Below are 21,956 nucleotides of genomic sequence, written 5' to 3' on the forward strand. Positions count from 1 at the left end.
AGCCCAGAGGTCTGTGACTGTGGTGCAATGTTTCCTGGAGCTCCGTTAAGGGGGACCATGTACATCACCACTCTGAGGAGAGTGTACATAAGTCCAAGGTTGTAAATAACCTTTACAACCGGTAAGCTGGGAGTGGTGTGACCTTTGCTCTGGACATGCCTGCTTGTGCCCATGGTGGCCACTATTGTGACAATGCAAAATACAGTATATAAAGTAAAATATACAATCAATTATCCAAATTAATCAGGTTAATATCAGTGGGAATAAAAGTAACTTGGTTCTATTGTATTTGAATCTAGGCAGTTAAGGCCAATAACCACATGGATGGAGTTGCACTATTCTGCGCTAATTGCTTAATGTAGATGTCTGGAAGCTGTAGTTGTGTACCAATACATTTTCTAGCAGTTTTAGGCACTTTAAGGTTACCAAACAAGGCTACCACAGGGAATGTTAGGACAGATTTAATTACATTTCTATTAGTCATTGTTGTAGTGCATATTAAAGGAACAGTTTTCTTAGGAAGTACAATTGCTGTTGGTTCTTACAAATGGCATTTGTTTTCCTAAGGTAAGTTGGTTATCAACAATAGTAACAAGATAGTTCAAGTAGGCAGCTGTGTCAGCATTGGAACAAGTAAAAGGTCTATTCCATGCTGAAAAGAAGAAAGGAAATGTTTAAGCTGTGGAGCCTTTGAGTCCTTGCACCTGAACAAGGCTCCACAGCTGAAATGTTTCCTTTCTTCTTTTCAGCATGGAATAAACCTTCTACTTGTTCCATAGTAACAAGATATTTGTGACCGTGAACAATTTCAATTTCTTGTTCCTCAATAACTGCTGGTTTTACAGCTGGTTGCTTTCTGTCATTTTGACATAAGTTGAACTCAGGAGTTGTTGCATCACTCAACAAAATGATCCACTACAGGGTCGTGATCAATGACTACAACCTGATGGAAACTGGCAATGAAAGTCATCAGCAAACAAAAATGATGCTTCTGTCCTCAAAAGATATCCTGTGTTCCAGACCAGGATATCTTTTTTTTTTATCAGATGTGGTCCCATTAGCTGCATTCCTGTTTATACATGAGGCCCAAGCTGTTTAGTCAAGTCAATTAAAAGATTTCTGATTTTTAATAACTCTTGACTCTTAGTGGAATAATGTGCCTTGATGCTATGTAGTTAAAGGGACTAATTTCTTCAGATTTTTATTTTGGTATAAAATCATGAGATGGTCTTTTTAGATTATAATAAGAAACTACAAAATTCCTAGAAGACTTTTTCAATGGAAAACAATTTTGAATTTGGTTAGCTGCATCAGCATGAAATCCACAAGGAAACAATTACTGTTTATTTCCACGCTGAAAAGTAAAAAGGCAATGGTTTTTTCTACTTTTCAGCATGGAATGAATGTCTAATTGCTCTATTGATGCTGGCGTTTTGCTTTCATTCAAATTGCAAGCCGCACCATCTGTTTTTGGGGAAAAAAAAAGATTTATCTTTAATTGCAGCAGAAGTATTCAACAAATGTTTCTGATGCCACAATTAATGCAACTAGACCTATTAAACCTCTGATTATAATCAACTTATTTTTGGAAAACAGCCAAACTGAGAACACTTTGAAGACAATGGCTCTTGTCAAGAATACATTAGGCCAAATAACACTTTTAGTGAGCCGAACACTACTGTTGCGTATTGACTCTCCTGGTGTTGCTGGTTTCATTTTGTCCATTTAATCAGTTCCACAGGATAAAAAGGACCCAATCATTACAAATGGAGGGGAAAAAAACTCCATCTTAAGATTTGTGTTAAAGGACATCCCATATTCTATATACTGTACATAGCAGTTTTCAAGCTGCTTTTTTTCAATTCAGGATTGTGGAGGAGCATAAGCCTATCTTGGCAACAAACGGGCACAAGGCAGGTACAGTCTGGACAGGACGCCTGTCCTTTGCAGGGCAGACAGACAAATTTGCACACACTCACACCTAGGGCAAATTTTCCTAACCTACTGTACCAACATGTCTTTCGAATGTGAAAGGAAACTGGAGCACCTGGAGGAAACCTGCACGAACATGGGGAGAACATACAAACTCCACACAGACAGCAACCCAGGTCTGGAATCAAACCTCAGTGCTGCAAGGCTGTAATGCTAACCACTGTGCCATCATGCCATCCCGTACATCCACCCATTATCTTAAAATCTTTTAGATGAGACAGACGTGGAGAAACAACCTTGAGACCGCATAACTCAAATTTAATTTTAGCAAGAACAAAAATGCAAGTAAGCTTTCAGGGCTTGTTGCATAAACTGAGCACTTATAACTGCAGTAAACCCACAGTTATCAGGAAAATGATAATCAATATAACAAGCGCACTGACATTTTATTGAAAAGACGTACTGTACAGTAAATTCATTTTGCTGATGAACATTAGGCCCTAAGAGCACTGATCTACAATGGGTGAATTATGAAAGTTACAGGCTAATAGCAATATAATGGATCCTATACACCTTCAGAAATGCACCAAATTGCAGATACTACCCTACTGTATGTGTCCTTTTCTGCAGTATCATGCACTCACTTACATTATAAACATCAATATCTCAACATCAAGCAACAGTTCTGTTGGCACTGGTGGTTCAGATGACCTCATTAATCTCAGATCAATGGCAGAGTTCCATGACAGTGTAACAAGAAAACTATTAACTTGTCCATGGGCAACCAATTGACTTGAAAGTCATTTGGTACCAAATTAAGTGGTTGGTTGGAACACAAAAATGGATTGACTCAACAGGAATATAATTAGGACATAAAGGTAAAGCGAATTTTGAATGAGATTACCATCCCATCTGTCAAGAATAGTAGTAGATTTACTGTTTAATGGCTTGATTTGCATCTGGTGTACTGGTACTGTTAACATTGGGCAGATGGATTCCAAAGTAATCCAGGAAATTCTATCCTAAAACTTGATTTTCTCTGCTAAGAAGCTCAAGCCCAGTCACAAATGTACTTTCCAGCAGAGTAGAATGACTTGTCATACTTTCATGTAGTTGAGAGCATAATATTAATGCTCTCTATTAAATGATTACAATATCTAGACCTCAATGCAAAAGATTTTGTTTTGCATTAACTAAGTAATTTACAAGCTCAAGCCATTTACTCTGAATGTACTGGATGAGTCCTACATGCAGAAATCATTTGAAATCTTTACCAGATTTTAAATAGTGCAACTTACTTTGAACATCTTTTGGCGTTTTGTGATTTTCACTGCCTTGCTAAAGCCACCTTTTAATTTAGCTGGTATCCTCTTATTGAATACATATGGGTGCCAACTGTATGTAAAGAGATGTCTACTATATGTTCAGTACAGTATGTCAATGCAGCAGTCTTTTACTAGAAAAGTGTAAAGCTAGAGAAAGTGTGCAAGACATATCAACCCGAGTTTCATGCACATCAAATACATTGTGCTGTTTTGCAGAATTCCAACCTTTTGAAAAGCACTCTAAATATTTGCTTGTTATGAATATAATCCAAAGTATTTATGTGCCTAATACAGGTAAAAAGTCATTATTGGTCTACCCATGGCTGGTTATTTTATCCATGTGGTAATGGTTTCCTACTTTATCGGGCAATATCAAGTTTATATCTGTAGTGCAAGTTACTGCCTTGAGACAGTTATAGAGTGCTAGCACCCTCTGCAGGAGGAAATTAAGTGAACTGTAGTCTAGATCCAGCCCATCCCAGTTCTCCCTAATTCAAACACTACCTTATCTAATAAAGGATTGCATTTTTCACTTTTAAGAGTGCAGTTTACCAACCGAGTGCCTCTTAAACTAAAAACCTGCTAAACATAATGGTGATAAGGGCACCGTTCCTTTTATTGAAATGTGGTGTGTGGACAGTACTTAAATCTAAAGTTGTCTGTTCTAGTCTTAAACCACAATATCCATTATCTTACACAAGTAAGTAGCATGTTTTTCAGACACTTCAAACAACACTTTATTTTAAATGAAGGGGTTGAAAGGAGTTCACAAATACTGGTACTCAAGCATGGGAATCTTGTTAATAACATATCACTTTATTAACCCTTTACAATTTCTTGCATTAGGAATTATCTTTTAATATACCATAGCTTGCTCTCCATGAGACACACATAGGGAGAGAGCCTGAACATTTCCTAAACTATGGAAATGTTCAACGTACAGTAGATCAAATGTGTTTCTCAAAGTCCATTACATTAAGAGCAATTACACAAAACTGGGGTGCTGAACATCAGTGTTGTGGGATATCTGTTGGCCAAAATGAAGAAATGACACTTTAAAAAATGTTATTAAAAATTCCTAAGTGCTCCAGTTATGGAGCTTATGCTTTGTTCCAAACCCACTTGCATGTACGGTATGTATAATAGGGTCATTAAGTAACTGTTTACTAATTGGTTACGATGAAACAACTACCACCTTTGATGTACTGTACCAATATGAAGCGAAGGACAAAAAAGGCAAAATTCTGTACAGTAAACAGAATTAAGTATTACCTCAGTTACTGTACTAACAGTTTAACTTCATAAAAGGAGAATTTTATTAAAACCAGCAGGTACTGTAGTTCCAGGTATTTTGATGACACATTGCAATGTTTGGTATCTGTTGGACAAAGGATGCTAATAGGACTGGAACGGACTTTCTTAGAATGTTATTTGGTATATTTGCTTTTGTTTGGAAGGAGAAGACTTGATACCTACCATGAATATTAAACCATGATGAAATAAACTGTTTGTTGTTTAAGCAATGCTATTACAGCAGCATATGGTCACAGTAAGTAAAATGAATTAAACTAATGTTTCTATTCTTGAAAGTATTTCTTGGACTTCATAATTGGGGTACAAAACCCAAAATCCCTCAAATCCCTTGATGGTCTGTTTTATATTTAATAAGGTTTTAAATTTCGACTCTATAATAATGTCTGTTCCCTGATGTCTACAGTAAAGGGTATCAATAGATCGGGTGTAGATGTGCTAGTTCAGTAGTTTTAGCCTGGGTTATATGACATCCTGACTGAGACTGCAATTCTAAAGCATTTGTGCACAAATGCCTGAATAGTGTCCAGTCAGGACTGGATTAAGTCATGCAGGCTCTTTTAGTACAACAGGGACTCCTGTAAATTGCTTAGCATCTACAGAATTGCAGTGACATCACTAATATTCTTGATTCCATACTAACTCGACATCAGTTAGGAATGGCTCTGATGGCGGGGGATGTCAGAAGAGAATACCTGTCTATTGAAATGGGTGAGGGAGTTGTTGCTGGTAATCCAACTCTTTAAACAGATTGGCAGCTCCAGTTAGAGTAGGTAAATGTCATATTGTAATTTTAGTAGCATTGCATAGAGTAAAGTCCTATTTGTCATAAATAATGATAGCCTTTTGCTCAGCCCAGAAAACACAAGGGTTATATTATTCACACTGGATTAGAAGATTACAACACTATTTAAATTGCATTCATTTTCTCCAGTGTAAGTGAAATTAAAAAAAAATCTTTGGACAAAAGACTGACAACTGAAGAATAATGCTAGAGAGAGAGAAACTGACTAAATTTCAGAATGGTTCCTTTCTTTAAAGGAATACAGTTATTGACTGTGTGCTTAATTAAAATTCAGACACTAAACCAATGATTTACCAGAAAGGATATTTTTCTGATGCATCCAATAAAAGAAATCAGACTTGCACTTCCACTTCAAAAAAAATTAGTGGTAATTTTGTTTTGTTACTCTTTGACAAAGTAATAAGTGGCTATCCTCCTGAAAGATACTATGTAAATGCTTTAAAACTCGCCAATAACTTCACTGTTGGTCTTCCAATTCATTACCTTTGCTAAACATACCACACAAAAGGCTCTAATCAGCACTGGAATGTAACATTTTACAATTGATGTACAATAATACTACAGAAAAGGGAGCTTATTCATACAGTTAATTAGAAAACCATGCACAGGGAATAGGAGATCTTCAGACATGCAATTCTGCATTCTGAGTTTTTATTGTATCTGAAATTTAAATTCCTCTTTTTATGCCATCAGTGACTTAAACCATGTGTGGCTGGACTAGTGATGATTTAACCATGAGCTGGTTGCATTTTCTGTAGGTATGGACTGAACTGTCTCATTCAGTTTGAAGACTTCGCCAATACCAATGCCTTCCGCCTCCTCAACAAGTACCGTAACGAATACTGCACCTTTAATGATGACATACAAGGTATTGTACCGAGTTCATTGCATGCTTATTGTTTGCAAGAAAATAGATACATATCCAAACTACTACACATTACATTTTGCACAAAATCTGTGTTCTCACATTTTCAGAGTTTGGTATTTTTAAGTCAAGTACTTCATAAATGGTTTATAAACTCACATTATTGGTAATGCAGTTTGGTTTCACCAGAATGGATGGCAAATGCAGAAAAGCTTTCAGCTGTGTGTTCATAAAAATCCATGCCAAAGCCAAGCCTTCATGACGTCAATGAAAAAATACCATCTAGGAAGGAACATTTCTATTCCATCAAATGTCTGATTTTGCTTAAAGACCTAACTTTGCACACCATAAAATGCATTTAGGGTACTGTTTCCCAGTGAAATAGTTTGTTTTTAATGACCGAAACAAACAAGTCCAATTTCATTCTTGTGCAAAGAGGTATACAGTATGAACGCACAATGAATCATTGTGACATGGGGTCTGTACATCTTGATGAGTTCACTGCGTTTCAGGCAATATTTTACCTTTGCATGCAGAAATCATTTCATGCTACAGTATGCACCTCAGTGTTTGATCATATTCACACAATGTCATTCATATTTATATTAATACTCAACATTACAACTACATTTTTGTACTGCAGTGAGCTCGTGACAAAGCAGATGATGGATCTGCAGCACTCTACACTATGTATTTAAATTCACAGTAGTAACTATGGAGAGCTAGAGGTTGTAACCTTAAACATTGAAATGTTCTCATATAGGTCCTCTGCTTACAGAAGTAAAGTACTGGCTGATATATCCTACTCAATGTTTTTGCAGTTGTCCTTCTTTATAGTACATCCTTTATAACTCAATTTGAACACATCCTTTGGGGCACTGTACCTGTCAATATCTGATGGTTTATGGAAGGAGGATTGTTTCTCATTCAGATTCATGCTTTCATTTAATGTTATTGAAAGACTAATGTTCATCCTAAATGTTCAAATGTTCAGTCTTTAATTTGTTTTTATGGCATAGGTACAGTATATTTTTCTTACAAATTTCACTCTTCCACTATTTCAAAATTGGGGATGTTCTCAAATTCTTAGCTTTGAAGATTACTGAGCGTCCTAATGTGGATGCAGCTTTGTCTGCATGGGTTGAATTGGTTATTTTTCCCCTGAGCTACTACTCACTTAATGTTCCCACATACAGTTGTGGAGATCCCCTTTTGGTTTTGCCATAAAACTGAGTTCTAAAAAAATATTTCACTGCTGAGAAGCAATTCACTAGAAAACAAAACTGAAAAGATATGCCATGGTATTGAAATAAATTAATAATTGAATGGCCCCACTTCTTTTTACAATCACCATCAATAAAACTCCCTGAACTCTAACCCTGAACAATGAGCTTCACTGAGTTTCCATCATGAACAAGTAGTATAAATTAATATGAAGACATGCTACATAAACTCAATTTTCAAGTCTCTTATTCACATTTCAATTGAAATGAGAAATTCCATTATTACAGATAGTCTGCTAATTTTCTGGTGCTTCTGTAAAAAAGAAAGGGTCATTTTGCCGTACTATGATGGATAGAATCTAAACCATAATATTGCCTGAGCATTGTTCATTTTAGAAACAAAAGAAAGGTCAGTTTCTCCAATAGTAAGACAACTGCCTATTCAAAGCTGAAGGAACATACTGTGAATGTTTCAGTTTGGGGGGGGAAAAATATGACCAAATTAGTAATGCAAGTCTTATACAAGCCATGATGACTCTTAAAACAACTTGCAAAGAAAATGGTTCCTAATTACGGTAGCACAGTAATTTTGAAAAGGGTAATTTGAACCAGATTTGATGCTTGATTATTCTAACCAAATGTTCACAATAACTGGATGAACTGTATATAGATTTAAGAACGATCACAGACAGATTTGTAAAAATACACTTCAGTCTAATTGTGAAATGTAAAAGGAAGTGTGTCCATTTTTGTCTTGTAGGGACTGCTGCAGTGGCAGTAGCAGGTCTCCTGGCCTCACTGCGAGTCACAGGGAGCAAGCTGTCTGATCAAAAGATATTATTCCAAGGAGCTGGTGAGGTAATTATCCTTATTCATAGGAAAGCAATGTGAAACGCTTATGTTTTATGTGGAAACCCTTAAAATTTTGTTCAGTTCTATAGCAGAATGATTGCACATAATTACAGCAGAAATAGCACAAAACAATGAGCTCAATCAGTTTTCACTCAACATCTTAATAGTGTCATTAGACTTTCCTTATAAAAACAAAACCACTGCTATAAAATATAACTTTCTTGATATTGTCGCTCCAATCACTCCATTCTTGAATGTAACCTTTTTTTATTTCCAGTTCTGATTGTAAAACAAACATTTCACCACTAGAACTGGGAAAACTATGCGTAAGGGTACATAATTCTTGAGCTGTGGTTTTCATTTAATTGACCAGTGTTTTCTTGTATCGACATGTTCTCTTGTATTCAGGCAGCAATGGGGATTGCAGATCTGATCGTAATGGCAATGCAAAAGGAAGGAATTCCTAAAGAAGAGTGCCTTAACAAGATTTGGATGGTTGACTCTAAAGGCCTTATTGTCAAGGTAAAGTAATAATGTTATCATCCATTATAAATATACAGTATATATTTACTCTCACTAGTAGGATGATATACATTGGTAAATTTCAACAGGTTGCTCAAATTTACTGGACATCAGTGAAAATGTATCACTTAAGTGCAACAAATTCACAAAGTTACCAAGAAATTTAAACTTTTGTTTAAAGCAGGTGCATTAAACACTTAAACAGCATGTCCATTCAGTGATATATAGTTATTTCATTATGATGATCAGGGGCACTGCTCTGTAGTGCCCAGCAGTATGTCTTTTGTCCACCCTTGTTGTCTTACTTGTTCATGAATGTTTTTAAAAACATTTAATGCCTGTATTAATACAGGATGATTGGTGACGACATGATGAAGCTTGTCGAGGTTCTTGCTGTTTTCTGTGGGCTACCTGTTAATGGCTGGAATGAGCTGGATGTTGGCAACACTGGTTTAAAATATAGTTCTTTGAATTTGTTCTTTGTTCTACACAGAGTATGGATTTTAATTCCAAAACAAAATGTTAGCATTTACATGGAAGGGGGGTTGGGATGAGACCGAAATTTCAGTAGAGAGTGTATATACCTCCTTGCCCACTAGGATTCTGTCCATATTCAATTGGGTACAAACTGCCTGTGCACTTCCTTTTCTGGAGATGTGGCTAGACTACACTGTAAAAGACAACCGTGTTAAGCCTGAGAGGTTTTCTCTACCCTGACTGGAGAGAGACTAAGCGCAGATATTGTAAACATCATGGTGGAGGGGTCTATTTGATTACCACTGATGTCAAAATATTCCCACCCGTGAGAGAGTATGTGCATGCGCCTGGCATTGAACTGCTACACACATCTCTTGTATCTCTCACGAGAGTTTCCGTGTTTTGTGACAGTTGTTCATATCCACCCTGAAGCAAATGTGGAAAAGGCATCTAAAAATGTTTTTGATGTTATTTAGAAACTGCATGCCGTGTCCCCAGATACTCCTAAATTAATTTTCTAAAATTAACAGTTGCACATTTAAAATAAACTTTGCACATTTTATCATTGTGACCTGCCACATGTGGTTGAACAGAATTTATTGAGCGTTACTGCAGAACAATTCCAAATGCCTATTCATCCCTCGCAAAACCTACGCTGGGCAACTCTGATTACAACACTACTCCGCAGGCCAATCAGGCACTATCCAAGAGAAACCAACCAGAGAGAATTACAGTAAAAATGTGGGACAAAAAGTACTAAATAGCTGCAGGGTTTTTTTTTACTACACACCATGGAATGTGTTTAAAGGATCAAAGGATATTCACAAACTTGCTGACGTAGTATCATATGACATTTATTTCTGTGTAGAATCCATAATTCCTAGCAAAAGCTTCAATTTAATTTTCCCCAATTAAAAACTCAGGGTAACTAAGTCTCAAACTTGGGGGGACAGACACACAGCTCAGTAGGGCAGTGCAAAAAATTGAGAAAAACTACACTTCCAGTGGAACACCACAGGGTTGTCTATCCCCTCCTACGCTGTACATTGTGTATATTGATGATTAAGATCAAACTCGCATAGACATATTAGACATTCCATTAAGTTTGCTTAGGACACGGTCCTGGTGAGCTTATTAAATAGCCAGAAAATCATCATGGGCCCATTTCAAATTGTTTCCAACTAGTGTGATGACTTCTCTTTGTAGTTAAATGTTTTTGAAAAAGGAACTGGTCATTGACAACACTCCCCCAACCTTCTTTAACAGTATTTATACCTACTCCCATCCAAGAGATACCTCTGTGTCCCCCAGGTTTTAAAATAAGTTATACATTGAGACAGATATTACAGCAGGGATGAAAGATCCATCTATCTCCTGTAGCACTACTGTATCATCTTCTCTGTTGGTAATGTTTGTCTTGCTTGTTATATTGTTGTATTGGACTGTGCTGTAAAACAGATTTCCCCCAGAGGATAAGACTTGAATTGAATTTGTCAACAGGCTTGATTAACAGTGGCCACAGCTGGAAGCAATATACAGTGTGTCTTTGTGTTGTGCATCTGTGACAGGCGCTTTGCCCCTAATTGCAGATGCTGCTTTGAGCGATTTCTGTCCTATTCCTTACTCATAGTCTGGTCATCATTTCTTTCCACTGCTCTCTGAAGTCTATCATACCATCTCATCCCACAAATGTTCAACAAGGCTCAGGTATGGCGAGAAGGACACCTAACTCATTCTCATCTCACAAATGAAAGCTAGTGTTGTCCCATTGGAATGTTGTCCTGTCAGCATGATCCTACAGTAATGGCAGCAGGTGAGGTGCTAGGACGAATGCACTCTGCATTCATAAACAAAACCTCAATTCATCACTGAAGAAGACCATAGGGTCCACTGCAGGCATGTCTGCCTGATGTGATTTATTTTAGCCTTTAACATTCTGATGGTATGAAGGCATAGTTCTCTTGATAAGCATTGCATATTGGTCCTTTCTGTTCTTCTTGATTTTCTCCATGTTTGATCTTCTACAGATTTCAGATATTGAAAATGTTTTTCTGAAAAATCATAAAAAGAGTGATGGAATTCTTTTTACATTCAGTGCATTTGTTTTCTGTTACAGATTATCAAACTGGAAAAAAATCTTGTCCCTTTTTGAGATCATTAAATTGTGGTTATGCAGTATCCTCATGTTTTTGTAAAGAACTGGTTTATAAAACTAGAATGCATTTTACATTTTATGCTTGAGCTCACTTTCACCTGCATTTTCTACTTGCAAATCTCAGTAACTGTAGCAGTAGCAATATACTGTAGTTTGAAACACAAGTGACACTTGAATCATGGGATATTTATATACTACACAATATAAAGCATTTGTTTTCTTTTTTAAATCCAGGAAATAGCAGGGCTGCAGTATAATTCTATTTATATCTGATCCATTGTTTAAAACTATCTAATTTATGCTGACTCAGGCTTTATGAATGAAGCAAATACAATTCTGTTACAAAACTGTAGTCCTAATTTACCACACAATGGGATCTGAGGGACTGAAGAATAGTAGTATTCTATTAGTATTAGTTACCTATTTTAGTGTAGCTCTATAATTTTCTGTGCTGCAGTATGTCTCCATAAACCAAGTTGTAATCATCAGCAGTAAAGAACATTTAATTACTATTTCTTTAGCTCAGTTATTCAGTAATTTCCTTTAGTCAGAGTAGGCAACCAAGAATGTCTCTAAATGGAACTAAAGAATAAACTTTAATGGACTATTAATGATTAATAACTGCATAGACTGCACCTCTGTACGGAGAAACAAAATACAACACTCAGATTGTGAGAAACAAAAATAGAACACTCACATTACTCACATTATGAATTGATATAATTTAATAAGTGAAGTAATTGAGCTTTTGATGTGAATTTAGGGAATGTTTGTCATTTCCTCACATGTATGGCTTTATGCATATGATATGTGCCAGTAGTTATAAAGTGAATGTCAAATGTTTACAAATATACAGCACATTAATATTATACTGTAGATACACTACAAGTCTGCTGCACATACTGTAAGCTTTCTACCTAATAGAAAAAAAAAACTGCTTTTAAATTTAACTATTTTTAAGTAATGTTTTATAATGATGCCTGATGACTTCAGTACAATAATGAGGTTATCCTTGGCAGATGTGTTTACCAACATGGAACATTTACAAAGCAGAAATGAAAGGAATACATACGACCATGCTTAAGGGCATGCTTAAGGGTACAAATATACCGTACCTTGTTATAAAATAACCTTGTCAGTGTTGCCCACTACTGGCAAAAATGTGTGGAATTATATCCTCTAGCTTCTTCACAGCTGCTGTTTTAGCTACTCATGGAAGCATCTCAAGTTTCATATAAAACTGGAACACTTTCACATATTGAGATTTAATGATTTAAAGACCATGGACCAAGCCAATACTATGTTATTGGCTACCACCCTTGAATTATTGATTCAAAATTATCTGATTTAGACTTTGAAGTCAGAATTTGACTTTCTTCCTTTCACTGATTTATAGGTATCCACAAAAATGGTCAGTAGTAGCTTTTCTATCCAAAGGCTAGTAAATTGTTACCTAGAGAACACATTTCAATATGAGGTTTTCAGTTACAGATTGTTGATACAGAGAATTTTAGTTGATAAGGGGATATCCCTGAGAACTGTCACTTGGCTATGAATCAATTGCTAAACCATGTAAATACCTTTTATAGAGGTGCCAGCCTTTCTCTTTTGCTGCTTAACCTCATTTACTAAAAACATCCTCTAAACAATTTTCACAACACCCAAGCACTAATGTTTAAGGACAGACGTACTTAGAGCAGCCAGTTAAATATTTTAAACAATTATCTCCTATTCACAGACGCTTGTGCCTCTTGCACAAGCAAGCATGTGTGTGTAGCAGATTTATTTGAAGGGCAGTTTGGCAATTCTTATATTATAATATTGGTTGTTTTGCTATTGTGTTGCTGATAAAAGATGAACTCTTATAATAAAATCTTTTATTTTCAAATGAATTTTATTAGCTATCAACACCTACTGCCTCATGTGGGAGTATGTTTCTAATGCTTTTATTCATGAATAATGTCATTTGTAGAATTAGTCATTCTGTAGAATATCTCTTGAAAGAATTAATCACTGGTTTTAGAAAAAATGCTGCCCCCCCCCAACAGCATATATATAGAGTAGGTAGTATCTACTGTGCATACTCTTGTTGAGAAATATTTTTACTGGAGACAAATCTGAAGCTTCTGTACTTATTATGCTTGCAGACAGATTTACATATCAAATATGTACTATGCAGAACAAAACTGTTGGAATATTCCCATCTGTGATGCTCTGTTGGGACTTCATAATGAATTTAATTCCAGTAGAAAATATAACTTTCATTCCACATGCAGAATGTGTGATAACAAATCAGGAGATAAAATTAAAATGTTTCATGTGAACTGGCAAAATGAATGATGCAGCACACGTATCTTATTTCATTAGCTGACATTTTTTAATTTGTCAAGAGTATCTTTAGGTTCAACATGAAAATTAGTTTTTTTCTTGTCCTAAGGGAAGAGCCAATCTGACCCATGAAAAATTGAGATTTGCTCATGAACACCCTGAAATGAAGATCCTAGAGGAAATCATCCAGAAAATCAAGCCAACTGCAATAATAGGTAATTGTTAAGTCTTTTTTTCATGTTGATTTTTATTTACTTGCGTTAGCAATTTCAGTTGTTAAGGGACAGCACCATGCAAATTAAGTATTCTTAAATTACAACTAAAACCTATATAAGTACAATAAGTTCAAATAAGTAATTCAGAACTTGTGGAACACAAAATATAAGATGCTCAACATTCTGAAACCAAGTATACTGTAATACCTGGTCTTAATTCTGTACTTTAATCAAATGGATGCATCCGGAATCAAAATTTAACTTGAGAAATTCCTTAACATTTTGAATTTTGGGTTTCAGAAAGTGTTTTAGAAAGTGTGGAAATTTCAAAACCAAAATAGACACGTACAGTATAACTCAATCTAAGCATAAAAACAGAATCCCGTATAACCAAAATGTATTTTAGCATTTCCAGAGTTCCAAGCTGCTGTTAGTTTTAATCCTGACATTGCTGAGATATTAAAATAAGATCAGCTTGCTTAAAATAAAAATTCCAATAGGCAATTCTAGATCTCAAGAACAGTAGCGTAGAATAATCAAGGCCATTGCATTCAGTTCTTAAATTGAATCTTTTTAAAAAAACTTCTTATTAAAATTGTCTATCTGGAAATCATTTAGCTCTGTTTTTCTCTCTTTTTCTAAGAAATGTGATTCCAGTTCTTTTAAAGTAATAATATACTGTAACACTATTAACTAACCTTTTCTGATTTACAGTTTACAGGCACAATCAGAGCTTTTCAATGGAATTATGAGTGCTGTTTGATTCATTTTCAGGTGTTGCAGCAATAGCTGGGGCCTTTACAGAGCAAATTATAAAAGACATGGCATCTTTCAATGAGCATCCGGTTATCTTTGCCCTAAGCAATCCAACCAGCAAAGCAGAATGCACTGCAGAGCAATGTTATCGCCTGACAGAGGTATTGTACTTCATCCACCAATAGAACATGCTTGAATTTAGCTAACAACATCCTAAAAATTCAAATCTTTATCATCTTAATAGTGAAGGTGATACTTTTGCATCAATTGGATGCTTTTTAAAGGAATTTTACTGGTCACTAAAATCTATAACAGCTGGTGACAGATTCTATTGTCTGCTGTCATTACATTTTGGTCTCAACTCAGAGCACCCTCTCTCACTTACATAATTGTCATGAAAAGTCATCACATGAATGTGTGCACCTTGTATGTAACTATTCTGTAGACCACCATGGAAAGACATGTTAATCTCTACCAGTTATTCAATTAATTGACACAAACAAAGCTGGAGCAAAACAAAGATTTTGGTAAAAAATGGAGTTACATATTTCTGTTTATGCTTTTCTAAGACAGTATATCATATAATTGCTTACACTTATATAGCGCTTTTCTGGACACTCCACTCAAAGCGCTTTACAGGTAATGGGGACCCCTGTCCATCACCACCAATGTGCAGCCCCACCTGGATGATGCGACAGCAGCCATAGTGCACCAGACAATCAGCACACATCAGCTATCAGTGGGGAGGAGAGCAGAGTAATTAAACCAATTTATAGAGGGAGATTATTAGGAGGCCATGATTGCTAAAGGCCAATGGGAAATTTGGCCAGGACACCAGGGTTACACCCCTACTCTTTTCGAGAAGCGCCCTGGGATTTTTAATGACCACAGAGAGTCAGGACCTCGGTTTTATGTCTCATCCGAAGGACAGCGCCTGTTTACAGTATAGCGTCCCCGTCACTATACTGGGGCATTAAGACCCACTTGGACCGCAGGATGAGTGCCCCCTGCTGGCCCACTAACACCTCTTCCAGCAGCAACCTTAGTTTTTCCCAGGAGGTCTCCCATCCAGGTACTGACCAGGTTCACACCTGCTGACCTTCAGTGGGTTACCAGTTGTGAGTTGCAGAGTTGTGGCTGCTGGCTGAATACTTTGGCTAGCTTTAAAAAAAGAGCACACCACCTGTCCCATCTAGTTCCCTTGGTAGTTAATTGGCTCAAGAATCTTATCCAGCCGCTTCTTGAAAGAAGCCAGGGAATCAGTTTCAACATCATGGCTGTGTAGCTCGTTCTATAGTCCCGTCACCCTTTGTTCTCATTTTTAAATGCACTTTCACATTTGGATTTAATAAGCACATTTAGATTTGAAATCCAACATTTTAGAAATTTCTGCAACATTCCTAAGAAACTGGTTATAACGAGTAAAACAATTTATTTTCAGTTCAAGGAAAGACATTACATACAATATGTGATTTTACAGTATTATTTTCTTTGGATGAGGAGCACATAGCATCTGATTTACTTTGTACATTTACAAGAAAAGATGGAATTGTAACAGGTAACTATTGATATAGAAGTTAGTTTCTAATCCAAAAACACATGTCCCTGTAAGTCTACTGCCTGTAATTTGTGAAATCAAAACCCTTCTGAAAATCGAATATTGTTGTATCATATGGGCTATACGTCTATCAATGATGCTACTGTACTTGTTTAAAGTACTCTACCTAATACTGACCTTTTCCTAGGATCTTATTTACACATACTGTGTGATCCAATAGGTCTTAGTGTTTAATTAGTCTTATATGAAGTAGGACTCAGTTGTATTGTTTATTCACATGCTTATTTGTTTTGTCACCCTTTATATGGATTGATACTACACTAGCAACATTCCTGTCAATGGGAGGATTTATATCCAATGAATAATCTCTTGTTCCAAAAGCAAACAATACTATACCATCAAGTTGAAATTTGAAGTACTTATAGTCAATAAATATCACTCTCTTGTATGCTAATAGGTTTCTTTCCAATGCTTGATACTTATTCATTTCTTCCTTGGTAAACTCCCAAATGAAATATTCACTTACTGAAGTTGCCTTTAGCCTAACCTTGTGAAATCATTTGAGATGCTTTTCTGCAGTCTCTTTGCGTTCTTGCTTATTCTTGGTGTATTCGGACTTCAAGTTCTTATTCAGCATGTACAGTACAATGTTTGCCCAGTGGGATTTAAATCTTATCAAAGATGTTTCCACTGCTTTTCTCTTTATGAACATGTACTGGCTGCATGAAAACTGCAGAATTCATTCTTTGGTGTCCTTTAAGATGAGCGAGTCCATTCCAGAGGTGACTATACATATTTAAGGCATTATAATACCTCCTCTATGCCTCAGAATTTGTTTGGTAAATCAGATTGTACTGGGAGTATTTTGGGAAACGTTTTATGAACCGGTAAGACGAGTGCTTGGAGAAGAAATGGGAATCATCCAGGTGGTGCTGCACATTGGTGGTGTTGGAGGGGAGTCCCCATTATCTGTAAAGCGCTTTATAAAAAGCGCTATATACTGTAAGTGTAAGCAATTATTGTTTTATTATTATAATAATAATTACCCCTAAAATAAAGTGTCTAGTCTCAAGGTCACAGATGAACAGCTCCTCTCTCATAGTTTGTGTTTGTATAATTAAAATATAGTTTTCCATGTTTGTAATTTGTCTTGTGTTTTACATCATTCTTTAGGGTCGAGGAATATTTGCCAGCGGCAGTCCTTTTGATCCCGTTACACTTCCTGATGGCCGAAGGTTCCACCCTGGCCAAGGGAATAATGCTTATGTTTTCCCTGGAGTTGCTCTTGGTGTTATTGCATGCGGAGTCCGACATGTCACTGATGAGATTTTTCTTACAACTGCTGAGGTAATGCCTTTTAATTCACTACAAAATCTTAATTTCTAGGGCAACAGCTCTCAACTGGTGTGCCGTGGGGAAATAAGTGTGCTTTTAGAATTTTATCTGGTGTGTGACAGAATTTTGGAAAGTCACACAAAGTCAACAGACTGACAGATATTCAAAGAAAACATTGTACAATTTTGTAGTACACTACTGTATATTCTTTGAATCTGTGTGTTACCATTGGTAAAACAAAAATTACCATTTGCCATCCACAAAGAATATACAAAAGTATATTTGCCTGAATAGTCAAATATACTGGTTAGTCAAGAAAGATTTATCCAGTCATAGTTTGCCAGAAATTACCCACACACTTTTTATCATGGTACTACAATACAGAATTACAGTATACTCTAATATTTTAGTAGTGTACAGTATATTACTGAAGTCCATCTATCTTCTAACCACTTTATCCAATTCAGAGTTCTGGGGGAGCCAGAGCTTATCCCAGCAAGCAACAGGCACAAGACAGGATACATCCTGGATGGGACACCAGTCCGTCACAGGGTGACGGTCACACCAAGGCTAATTTTACCAGAAACAAATTAACCTACCAGTCTGTCTTTGGACTGTAGGAGGAAATCAGAGCACTCGGAGAAAACCCACATGAACACAGGCAAAACATACATATTCCACACAGATAGCAACCCAGTAGTTGAACCCAGTGCTGCTCTGGTACTATAGTAAGAAAAAAACTAATTCAAGCAAAGGGTATTACAAAAAATAACAGAGCTTCACATGCCTTAATTCCTAGTATTTGTTTTTCACAATAGTCGTGACTAAAAGGTCACAAATGATTCCAGATTATGCAAACAAGCAATGAGATGAAACTAGGTAAAAATGTATACACTCTGTCTGCGCTGTGGCAGACATTCATAGTAACTGAGCACATTGAAAGATGGTAATGTGAGATGTCAATAGACATACAGTAGTAGAACCAGAAATTTTACCAGATTGTAAAGGCTGAAGGTGCATGGGCTTTTTGATGAATATGCTGAATTGTACAACCATTTGGTGTAGTAAAGCTTTTATTGTACTATTAATCAGAACAAGAGTGTGTATGGAAGACATAATTCAGAGTTAAATATGTTGCCTAGAAAGTTTGGTCAACCTCGTAATAAACTCATAACAAAGATAATACTTACCGAAATTACTTGTCTTTAGAGCAATTATAAATGTTGATGTTTAGCAAGCTTTCACTTGTTTCATATGATTGTTTAATTCTCAAATATAAACCTGTGAACATTTAAAAATTAACAGAATTCAGAATGTTTGGCAAGGGGTGAGGAACAGCTACGGATTAGGGAAAGTCTCAGTGATCAGCAATGCACAGAAGTCAGGTCTTCCACTTGAATGTGTAGCTTTTGGACGTTAGCCAAAAGTTGAGGCTTAGAAAGGGGAGGAAAAAAGTCTACAAGCCTGTGTTTTATAGTTTCTAACCTGAATATTTGTTAGTATTCAGTTGTCAACAAATGTCAAACTGTATATCAGTTTTCAGCTAAAATTACAATTGGCAGCTCATGGTGCTGAGGAAAATTGGGCAGGTTTTCATGGAGTTTAAAATTTTCTATTTTCAATGAACTTTTTTTATTGTTGCTCTTTTCATGAACAAGACAATAGCCACATTAGTGAAGGATGAAGATTTGGCTGAAGGACGCTTGTATCCTCCCCTGAACAACATTAGGGATGTTTCCTTCAAGCTGGCAGTGACGGTAATCATTGACATTTTATTAAATGGCTTTTAATCTTCTGAAACTTCAAATAATATATACCTATACATTGAGATAAGAACACAATTTTATGAGTGACAACATTATACAGTATGACTTCATGAAGGATTAATAGATTGCTTGTTTCAACAATGTCAAAAGTCCTACAACAGTCCTGACACCCACCTGGGGCTGATAGATGTTGCTGTCAGACATGCACCCTTATCAGTTGATGAAAGCCAGTCTAACACTTGAACATTGTGCTCATGAAGGAAAGTTTCTTTGTGGGGGCAAGCATTGCTGTTTGTGTTCATCAGGCTGCACAGTTGAAGGAGGTCTGGTCACAATAGATATCCAAATGGCACTGTGCACTGAAACTATCCTGTATGACAACGGGTTCTGGCTGGAATTTAGCATTAGCTGCACCCCCCACAACCCACAACCACACTTTGCCAGTTAACAACTCTGTGTAACTCTTTCTTTGGCATCAATCAATATGGAGCTGTCCATGAAAGGTCAGAAAAAAGTAGTTCTCTTCAGAGGAAATAACTTCTCGTTTCTGTATGAAAGGTTATTTCTGGCCAGTTCAATGTTGACAAGTAAGGATTTGGTATGGCCTTCAGAATCACAAATCTTTGTCAGATGTCTTTGGGCTGTTCAGTCAGTCCGTGTCTTGCAAATCCAAATGACGGCATTTGCTGCAATAGAATCTGTCAATAAAAACTTGTTGTGAAGGTGCTGAAGATGGATTGTCTGATCCTGTCTTGCGGTGTTCAAGTGCAGTACTAGGGCAAAGATGGTAATAAACACTACCAGTTATCTGAAAATGCTCAGACAAGAAATGGATGTTTCATTGACATTAAAATGACATAAAACCAACTGCTGTGACAATCTAATGTTCATAATTCCAGATGTCCAAGACCTCTCTGGAACTTAGTTGTGGAATCTTGCAAAATGATAGAACCCATAAATGCCTACTCTGAAACAACCTTTTCACCTGAGCCACTAATTACCTGAAGAACGCAGAGATTTTAAAAGAACTATACTATAAAGCCTTCTATACAGCAACCCATGAAGTCTAGAATTGAGAACCTCCGTTCTAAAATAAATTAAATGTTTATATTTAATTATCAACATTAAAAACTGTCAATAGGAATATGGATATTGGTTTGGAGCAGTTGTTAGTTTTGACATCCAGAACCCTCAAAGATTGGCTACAACATCCAGTTAAGACACTGCTGTTGCTTTAGTAAGATACTTGATTCCAGTAAATTACCCAGGAGTCTAAATAGGTGAAAATGTACTGTAAGTGCAGTCAAATAAAATTGGTAATCAGATTGGTCACTAAAGTGACCTGACTATGATAGTATTTTACTTATGATGATTTCATTGTGTTTTGTAGTTTCTCAAAATACTTAAGACTTACATGTGATTAAGGTATTTTTTTCAAACTTTACACTGATTAATCATGATCCTTGATAAAATGTTAGTTTTGTGTTTACATGACGATCTCTGCAAAATTTTAAAATGTATATATTGCTCAACAAGTTTCTGTCCACACACTTTATTGTAGCATGCTGTACATCTTACATTAGGTCTATATACTGGTTATCTGGACATTTTTTTGGTATTCATCTGACCTTTTTGTGCATAACATTTTGTGGGGTGATTTCAAATAAAGTACTGTATTTGAGATCCTACAGTATGTCTATTTTTGAAAAGTTATTTTTTTGCCTGCTTTGTAGGAAAGGTTTATTAATAACTTGTTCCTAGCAATCATGACATTGTAAATTTGGTACTCAGTCTCTCTGAACCATACTAATTCAATCACTGTGCTGTACAGTATATCAGAAAAGTTTTTTTTAATGATAAATGTTATTTATAAGTGCATGTATGAATTTACTTTTCTAACCATAATTAACATTGGATGTTTTTTTTTAATCAACAGATTGTAGAATATGCCTACAAAAACAATCTGGCTAGTGTTCACCCAGAACCAAGCAATAAGGAAGATTTTGTGCGTTCCCACATGTACAGCACCAACTATGACCAGTTTGCTGTTGACTCCTATTCTTGGCCTAATGAGGCCATGACAATACAGACTGTAAAACTGTAGCAATGCCTGCAATATAATTGAATATATATAAATGGCCCTGGAGAGCATTCCTTGTCAGTTGCTGTGCACAATCTATTAAATCTAACATTTTCAATAGTTTGCTCATGCAACATCTTTGTTTAGATTTCATTGCCATTTATATAGTGTATGCAATTAACATTGGCTGCAGTCCTTGCAATTTAAAATGAAATACTTGTAACTTCTTTCAGTCATCCTCAGAGTTCCCAATTAATATCTGCTGCACATAATTGTGCTTCTACTGTAATCTTTGTTCTTTAATTGAATGGAAATGGCATTTTTCACTTATGTGAACAGCATCAGAATGGTGTACTACTAATTGCTATAGAGTTTGTGAAAACGCTATTTGATTCATTATTGTTGGAAAATCACTTTAAAAATGTATAATAAATGTAAAATTTGAGTGAAA

The 21,956-nt window shown here is 36.1% G+C and overlaps 1 protein-coding gene across 2 annotated transcripts in view; it reads left to right on the forward strand.

The window, feature by feature from the left end:
- The window catches only part of me1 (malic enzyme 1, NADP(+)-dependent, cytosolic), a 151,589-nt gene extending 129,633 nt beyond the window's left edge, over positions 1–21,956 (forward strand). For both annotated transcript variants that reach the window (XM_015355456.2, XM_006626268.3), the window contains 8 exons: positions 6,132–6,241; positions 8,222–8,319; positions 8,722–8,835; positions 13,905–14,010; positions 14,785–14,927; positions 17,498–17,671; positions 19,318–19,416; positions 21,362–21,956. In XM_015355456.2, coding sequence (XP_015210942.2) covers positions 6,132–6,241; positions 8,222–8,319; positions 8,722–8,835; positions 13,905–14,010; positions 14,785–14,927; positions 17,498–17,671; positions 19,318–19,416; positions 21,362–21,529 — 1,012 coding nt within the window. In that variant the 3' untranslated portion in view covers positions 21,530–21,956. The remainder of the gene's footprint in view (positions 1–6,131; positions 6,242–8,221; positions 8,320–8,721; positions 8,836–13,904; positions 14,011–14,784; positions 14,928–17,497; positions 17,672–19,317; positions 19,417–21,361) is intronic.

The sequence above is a fragment of the Lepisosteus oculatus genome, chromosome 2 (genome assembly GCF_040954835.1).
Source record: "Lepisosteus oculatus isolate fLepOcu1 chromosome 2, fLepOcu1.hap2, whole genome shotgun sequence".
Classification (NCBI taxonomy): domain Eukaryota; kingdom Metazoa; phylum Chordata; class Actinopteri; order Semionotiformes; family Lepisosteidae; genus Lepisosteus; species Lepisosteus oculatus.